Raw genomic sequence first — 8,208 nt, 5'->3', positions numbered from 1 at the left:
AAACACACCAAGGGTATACCAGAATGGCAACGAAAGTAGAGAGGGACATACGCACACATAGTTGATACCCAATAGTAATTACAGTGAGAGAGTGAAAGAGCAGTTGCCCAATAGGAATTACAGAGAGAGAGAGAGAGAGCAATTAAACCCAATTATTCATCATCTTTGCACTTGAACGATGCAAAAACCAGAGCAGTACAGATCTGATCCTCCCATTTCTCTCTTGCTCCATCCCTCCAGTGAAGGCGTTTCAAAAGTTCTGGCAAGGGAGAGATGAGAGTCTTCACTTTCGTTTGTAGAAGCTCTGTCGCCGAATGAAAAGCAAAGCAGCTTTTCGGTGACCTAGAAGCTACGGCTGCATCAACCTATGTTGGAACGAAGCAGAGATGCCCCTGTTCACCTCCTGTTGGTGAACAGAGGAATTGATGAACAGTATTATCGACATTGCCGACAGCTCGCGAACAGTATCGCCCGTGTGAAAGCAAACTCTTCTCAACTATAGTGAACAGTCGACGAACAGGATCGTGGACACTGCTGCTCGCAAAGACTTGTTTTTCTTACAATGAAAACAAACATTACAGAGAAAATTAATCAAAAATGATACCTCCACCCTTCCCCTGTTTTTCATTTCGCCTATGAGTCTATGACAATGACCAGAGATTTGACCCCATTCCAAGCTTTTGTATTTATATTTTTCTCTTTATTTTCTCTTTTATGCTTTTTTAAATAATAAGCTGATAATTAATTTTAGCTATAATTAATTGTGCATTAAAGTTATACAAATTATCAGAATTTAGTGTAATTAAAAAATATATTATAACAACAATACTCAGTAATTAAATACTGATTATTAATAAGAATATAAGAAAATAATCATCACCATTAATAATATTAATCTTTAATTAAACAATTAAGTAAATATTTTGATTAATCTTTAAATTTTATAGTAAAAATTTTAACTATAACAATTATTATGATAATAAAAGCTTTAGTTAAGTACTTAATAATATTAATAACAATAATTAATTAACTAAGGGAAATTTCCACTTTAGTACCCTGAACTTTGGGGTAGTGTCGATTTAGTACCCGAACTTTCAAATGTGTCATTGTGGTACCTAAACTTTTAAAAAGTGTCAAGTTGGTCCCTATTATTAATCGACAGTCAATTATCTGTTGAAAATGTCAAAACTACCCTTCAAAAGAAAACACTGTGCATTATCTTCTACCTTGAACATATGACATCCAAATTGACACCTCACCCGTTTCTTCCCATGGAGCCTTGCTCCCACACATGAAGTTCTCTCTCTCTCTCTCTCTCTCTCTCTCTCTCTCTCTCTCTCTCTCTCTCTCTCCTTCGACATCGAAAAACAAAGACGACCAAGAAGACATAGCTATTCTCCTTTCATTAGAAAATTATATACCCAACAAAATGAGTCGTCGAAATCGGAGTAACTCCAACCACCAGATTCCTCCACCTTCTTCAAAACCCAGTAAACCCCAAGAGTAGGAGGAGAACCCAGTTGAAGGATTGCAGGTCCCATCACCGACCACCGCCACCACCATTGATGCCGAAAAAGAAATTGTTGATGGTTGTGCTTCACTAGAGGTTCCACTTTCTTCAGAACCCAATAAACCCCAAGAATAGGAGGAGGGACAGGGTTTAAGAATTGCAGGGCCCATCGCTGACAACCACCACCATTGGCGTCAAAATGTAAGATGTTAATACCTATGCATCAATGGAGGTTTCTAGACGTGAAGGACTAAAGAGACATCGAACCAAGGTGGATGGTTATGTTTTAATACCAGAGGATCTTCTGAAGGATTGGATCAATTGTTCAACCTTCAATTCATCACTTGTTCCCAACGGACTAATGTCTACACATGCATCATTGATCGAAGAGAATCGACGAGCGAATTCTAGTAGATTGAGTATAGAAAAAAGGTATTAAACATTCTCTTTGTGTAAGTACATGTTGTTTTACCACAACTGTGATTGGTTTGAAGGTATCCAGTCGGAACCAAAGAAACACCCACGACGACACACAAGCCAACACAAGTCCACAACAAAGTCCATAATGTGCCACGGAATTACAATGAACCCATAACCCATCAAACACCCACGATGATTTCAAAGCCATTGCGGACCTGCGATGGACGAAAACACCACCAACCAAAGTTGCTTATAGCAAGACATCCAACAGGATTAAGCAGGACACGTTAGACTAGTTTTGACGTCGATCACACCACGTTAATATAGGAGATCCAAAAAGGGAAGTAGCACATGTATACTATGAGAATCCTCAGACGAAAGGAAACTTCATCCTGGAAAGGTTTCATGAGACATGTGGCAAATCCCTAGCAGTGTCCCCTTGACAACCGACACCAAATCGAATATCCCCTTTCCAAATAGGAGTCAAACCCTTTTTGGCTCCTTCCCTTCAGGGCCTCAGGATTTCCCCTTATAAAAGGGGGTGTGGATCATAACAAAAACACAATTCTGTCAATAGAAGATCGTAGCTTACCTTTGTTACCCAAAACTCCTAGCCTTTCTTTGCCCTTCAAGGAGACCACCGCACTTAGCCATATCACACCACTTACATTAGAATCTCTAGTTTGTCCTTGATTGCGGAGGATGGCTACTCGTAGAATCAACCTTTCCCTTGTCCTAGAAGAACAACCCAATAATCTCGACAACACTAACCTAGAAGTCGAGAACCAGATTGGCCAGGAAACAACCGACCAGGCTGATATCGAAATCTTGGCCAACAAGGTGTATGATTTCGAAACTTGTTTCGACCGTCTGGAATAGATGCAAGCCAAAATGAGAAACATCCTACAACTACTCCTACAAAAAACAACGACAATTGAATACTCCCCATTCACTCCTGTTGGCCCCTTTACGCTTGTCCCCGCTAACCACCCTAGAGGTCTGAACCTTGGAACAACTAAGCACTCCTCTAGAGCCAACCTTGCACCTGCATCAGACGCAGTATAGAGGACTTGCTTTTCCGCCGTCAAACAACCTCACATAGTTCCACGGGGTAATGCGGTGATGGAGGAGCCCATCAGTCAAATGGAGATAAGGGAATACGTCCAAGGCTTGGTGGAGGAAAACCAGAGTAGAACCCAACCCACACTCGTACTCTAGATGCATCTTATACAAGCCATATCCCTTTGGTTACGTTCCCCAACAGCAGTGGCCACAATATGGTGGGTGAGGAGGGAGTCCGCAAGAACACATTAACAAGTTTGAAGATGTACTAGGAGCGTTTGCCTTGGATGGAGAGACTTTAAGGTCCGAGAGTTCTCTAAATATTTGACCATGTCGATGTATTCGTGGTTCATCAACTTGACAACAGGGAGCATTGACTCATGGGTAGAGCTAGCAAAGAATTTCTTGTCCAAGTGGTTCACTCTCGAGTGGAGGTTGACAATGGCAGACCTATGTAACACAAGTTAGCGTGCTGGAGAAGACCTTCTGGCACATTTCATGCAATTCCAAAAGTTAACGCACTTGGTCTTTGAAGAGCATGCAACAGAAAAAGGCTTTGTGGGGCAGTGCATTTAGGGGATGCACCCAACATATAGAATTGGGATCGAGAACATTGAAATCAAAACCTTCAGCAAGCTATGGAAGTGTGCTGAGAGAACAACACGGACTGTCACCACCTCGATGTCACAACTAATCTCATCAAGGTCATAGTACACCATGAACGAAACAAATGCCATCGATCGCAAACCCTGAAACGCCTAAGAGCCCAACCAGGGGCCCTACTATCGCAACGTCTAGGAGACAAATAGGTGGGTTGGGTTGGGTAAGGGTTTAATACCAACCCACCCTTATTGACCCACTAACCCACCATGACATATCATCAATCCTTGTTAAAGGGTCATAACCCACCCTAACCTTAACCCACCCATATTGACCCACTTGAGCCATCCATATTGACCCTTAACCACCCTCACCCATACTAACCCTCCTATCCTCAACTATAAATACAAAAATGGGTCGAAACGACCCATATACCCGAAATAATAACTTTTGAGAGAATAATCTCTCTCAAGATTGCCACGTGAAAAAATGAGTCAAGTCAACCCATATACCTAAAAATGCAAAAATTATAGATAAATGTAGAAAATAGTAGAAAATTGCAGAAAATGCAAAACATACTAAAAATTGCAAAAAATATAAAAATTACAAAAAATTACAAAAAACACTGAAAATGCAAAAAAATTAGAACTTTTGTAGAAAACCAAAAAATATGAAAAAATACCAAAAAATTGTAGAAAATGCAAAAAAATACCAAAAGTTTTCAAAAAATGTAGAAAAATGCCAAAAATTTGCAAAAGATGTATAACTTTTATAAAAGCACTTTTGAAACACAAAAAAAAAATGTAGAAAAAAGCACTTTGTAAAAATGCTTTCACAAAAGTACTTATATAAAAGTACTTTCATAAAAGCACTTTCATAAAAGTACTTTCAAGCACTTTTGTAAAAGTGTTTTTATGCTTTCATAAAAGTAATTTCATAAAAGTGCTTTTGTGTAAAAGTACTTTTGTAAAAGTGCTTTCATAAAAGTACTTTTAAAAAAATGCTTTTATGCTTTCATAAAAGTGTTGTCGTAAAAGTACTTTCATAAAGTGTTTTGTGTAAAAGTGCTTTTGTAAAACTACTTTCATAAAAGTACTTTTATAAAAATGCTTTCATAAAAGTGTTTTCGTATAAAAGTACTTTTATAAAAGTGCTTTCATGTAAACGTACTTTTGTAAGTCCTTTTCATAAAATTACTTTATATAATTGTTTTTTTAGAAATGCTTATGTAAAATTGCATGTTAACACAAAAGTTAATAAAATCTATTTTATTTCACTTTTAATCTCAAAATGAAATGTGGCATGGTTATTTGGAATTGTAACGAGATATAGACGTGTTAGGAGGCGTGAGTTTGAGTCACTTTAACTAATTGTTTTTTTAATTTGGCGAGTATAGATAGAGCTAACTTTGACCCAACCCATCCTGATCCGTGAAAGCCAACCCATCTTGACCCTAATGGGTATCTTCGACCCAACCCACCTTAACCCTTTTCCATTGACCCTAATGGGTTACTCGACCCATATTGACCCACCAATAGATTGGGTGCGTTCCAAGGGGGGTGGGTCAAATGGGTTGGGGTCAAGATTTCTAGCCCTAGCAGTGGTAGCCAAAATCGGCAAAATGGTGTTGGTGTTTCTTTAACTTCATTGTTTTTTAATACAGAAAAGCAAATTAAAGATATATTATGGTGTTGGTGTTGATAGATTCTTGCTTTTAGATTGGAATAATGGACACTCGATGATATAAATGAGTCAATTCCACTTCTCGTTGAGTTCTAACATTAATCCCCATGAACAAATGCTTTACAAATCATTGTTGAATTAATGGTCATTGCCTTCTTATTCTCTCTTTATTTTTCCTTGTTTTAATCAATTTACACATCATATGTTCTTTTTTGTGGTTCAGCTTCAAGGTAGAGGACAATGAACATTGTCCATCTTCTTTTGAAGGGTAGTTTTGACATTTTCAATAGATAACGGACGGTTAACAATCTTGACACTTTTTGAAAGTTTAGGTAATGCATGACACATTTGAAAGTTCAGATAATAACTTTACACTACCCCCAAAGTTTAGGGTACTAAATTGGAATTATATTACAATACAAATAATCTTTCAAAAAATAAATAATAAAAAATTAGACATTTTTTGCTTAAACAAAATAAAAATGATCAAAAAATACTTAGCCCCGTACTTAGTACGGGGTCATTCATTCTTTAGTTTATGGTTAAGAAAGTAACGGTCTTTTGAATGGTGTCTCTCTTCCCTCTTGGATTTTGGTTTGGTCCCTCGCCCTGTCTTTCTCTCTATCTGTCCTTGAAAGAAACAAAGAAAAACTCCATAATAAGCGAAAGAAGAAGAACCAGAAGATCCTTCCAAGATGATGAAAGCAGTAGGTAAGTTTTCCTCTCTCTATGTCCGTGCCATTGTTTCTTATTTCTTCAAGAAACCCTAACCATAGTTGTTTCCTTCTCCTCTCCCATGCCATGACGGAAAAAACTGAACAGCCCGCATTGGCGGCTGCAAGAAAAGCTGTCGCCCTTTCAAAAATTTTTATGGTGAATGGATTGACAGTCTCAAGAACACTTTGCTCCCAGCGCTTCGTCACTCAGTATCGGTCTCCTCGACTAGTCCCCTCTCCACCCACGTCCAGATGCTTTACCACCATTTCCAAGACTACTACGAAGCCCTTGACCTCGCTGCCTCTGACGATGTCTCGCAGCTCCTCTACCCGGAGTGGCGCAATTCTATCGAGAAGCCTTTCCTCTGGCTTGGCGATTTCCACCCCAGTATCTTCACCAACCTCCTCCGATCCTTCCTCAACGACTCTGAAGATGGGAACAATTTCAACAATAGGGACAGGCGCTTGCTGTTTGCGCTCGCATGGAAGGACCCGTCCAAGGCTCTTATGAGCCGGATCGAGCAGATTGAATGTGGTCTCAGGCTCATGGTTCCTGCACTCGTTGACCGTGCTAGGAATGCACAGTCTGCATTTATTGAGAGAGTAGCGGTTGATTGGGAGAACTTTGAGGGTAGAAAGGAGGCTGCCAAATCCATTATCGCAAAGGCTGCCATGGCGCAGATAGAGGAGCTCGTCACCATTTTTCTAGACGTTAATAGGCTCAGAAGAAGTATTCTGATGGAAATCATGGGTGCCACAGATGTTTATCAGGCAGCTCTCTACCTCGAGAGGCTTGCTGAATTCTTTGTTGGGTTTCTGGACACCGGATTGCTCCTTGACTTTGAGCATTGCAGGATGCCTATAACATTTGGAATCTGATTTGGGTTCTTCCATTTGTAAGTAGGGTATTTCCAATGGTATTCTAACAGTATATTCTTTTCTCTTTCCCAAACCACTAGGTTTTCCAGCACAGATCGAATTCCTTTTTCCCTCTGTTTTTCTAGTTATACTTCAATTCCGCTACTTGACGCTTAATACAATTTTGGGATTGTATTGATTTGGCTAAACCCCTCTTGAATGCTTTTTTCTCTACCAAGTTCATAGCATGTAATACGATATGAGCAACTTCCTCCCACCATATTAAATATGCTAAATGAAGTTCATCATTATTATGATCCTTTTTCTGTATTTCGTAATTTCATATTGACTTCTAGTGTATGGTTGCCTCCAATTTGATGGTTCAAAATTTTATAATTGACCGAAATTTCATGAGTACTCTAATTAACCATTTTCATGGTGCATCATCTCCATTCAGTTTAATGAAATGCGTAAAGTAGTCAGAACTTTGAGAGACTTAAATGAGTGAAAACTGTAGTTTTGGCAAAGCAAAAAAATTCATTGGACTGATCTGCTGATTAGCTGCTCAACTAGTATGAGGACACTTTTAGAGTTATATATAGTCAAGCCATATTGATAACCCTATTAACTGAGCAATTGCTATCTTGCATACAATTTTGCCAAAATTCAAAACCTGTAACCAATTACACTGGTAAGGCCTTAACAAAACACATCACCCATTAACTGTTTCCATAGGTTAGACCGTTAGAGACTTTTGTTCAAAATGTCTTGCTGAGGCAGATACTGATGATTATGATATTTGAATGTATCTGAGATCTTCAGGTTATGCAAATGTAAGACTATGACTGAGGGACTTCATCATAGTATCCCAGTGAAAAGTTTCAAATCCTTTATTTGAGTAAGAAAGATCTAGATCTTTAACTTAGATTTCACACTTGAGACCCTTTAGATCTGGTTGCCTTGTTCAGCATCTTCAAGAGTAGGTATTTAGCTTTGAACATGCCAAAGGATGTGATAAACTGATAATCCAATTCCAGGGGAGCTGTTCATGCAAATATCGATGTCACATAACATCTTTGCTATTGATTGTCTATTGGGATATGGGTAAGGACCATCACCCAATGTTGGTACCCAATATTTGGGGTCTTGGGATGGGTCTCGTTTTCCAACTTATGAAGTACTAAGATCTTTTAGATAGAACACCAAGAAGTTACAATGCATAATAACACTCTATAAGAACAATGTTTCCTTCTTGAAAGGATGAAGCATTCTACACTACAGGGTTAGACTGAGCAATCTGTTTCTTCTATTTACAGAAAATTATGATAGAATATAAAGTTGTATATGGTCACTCATCTT

The 8,208-nt window shown here is 38.6% G+C and overlaps 1 protein-coding gene across 1 annotated transcript; it reads left to right on the top strand.

Annotated features, from left to right (window-relative positions):
• Positions 1–5,833: 5,833 nt before the first annotated feature.
• Positions 5,834–7,177, top strand: INP1 (transcription factor). Its single transcript, XM_088951218.1, has 2 exons — positions 5,834–5,986; positions 6,098–7,177. Exons 1-2 carry the CDS (start codon positions 5,971–5,973, stop codon positions 6,868–6,870), a joined length of 789 nt encoding a protein of 262 aa, XP_088807344.1. The 5' UTR covers positions 5,834–5,970; the 3' UTR covers positions 6,871–7,177.
• The last annotated feature ends 1,031 nt before the right edge of the window (positions 7,178–8,208 follow it).

This window comes from Nelumbo lutea, chromosome 6 (assembly GCF_056320005.1).
Source record: "Nelumbo lutea isolate HS-2025 chromosome 6, American lotus-T2T, whole genome shotgun sequence".
Classification (NCBI taxonomy): domain Eukaryota; kingdom Viridiplantae; phylum Streptophyta; class Magnoliopsida; order Proteales; family Nelumbonaceae; genus Nelumbo; species Nelumbo lutea.
The sequence above is the reverse complement of the archived record's forward strand: the minus strand, read 5'-3'. Positions and strand labels throughout refer to the sequence as shown.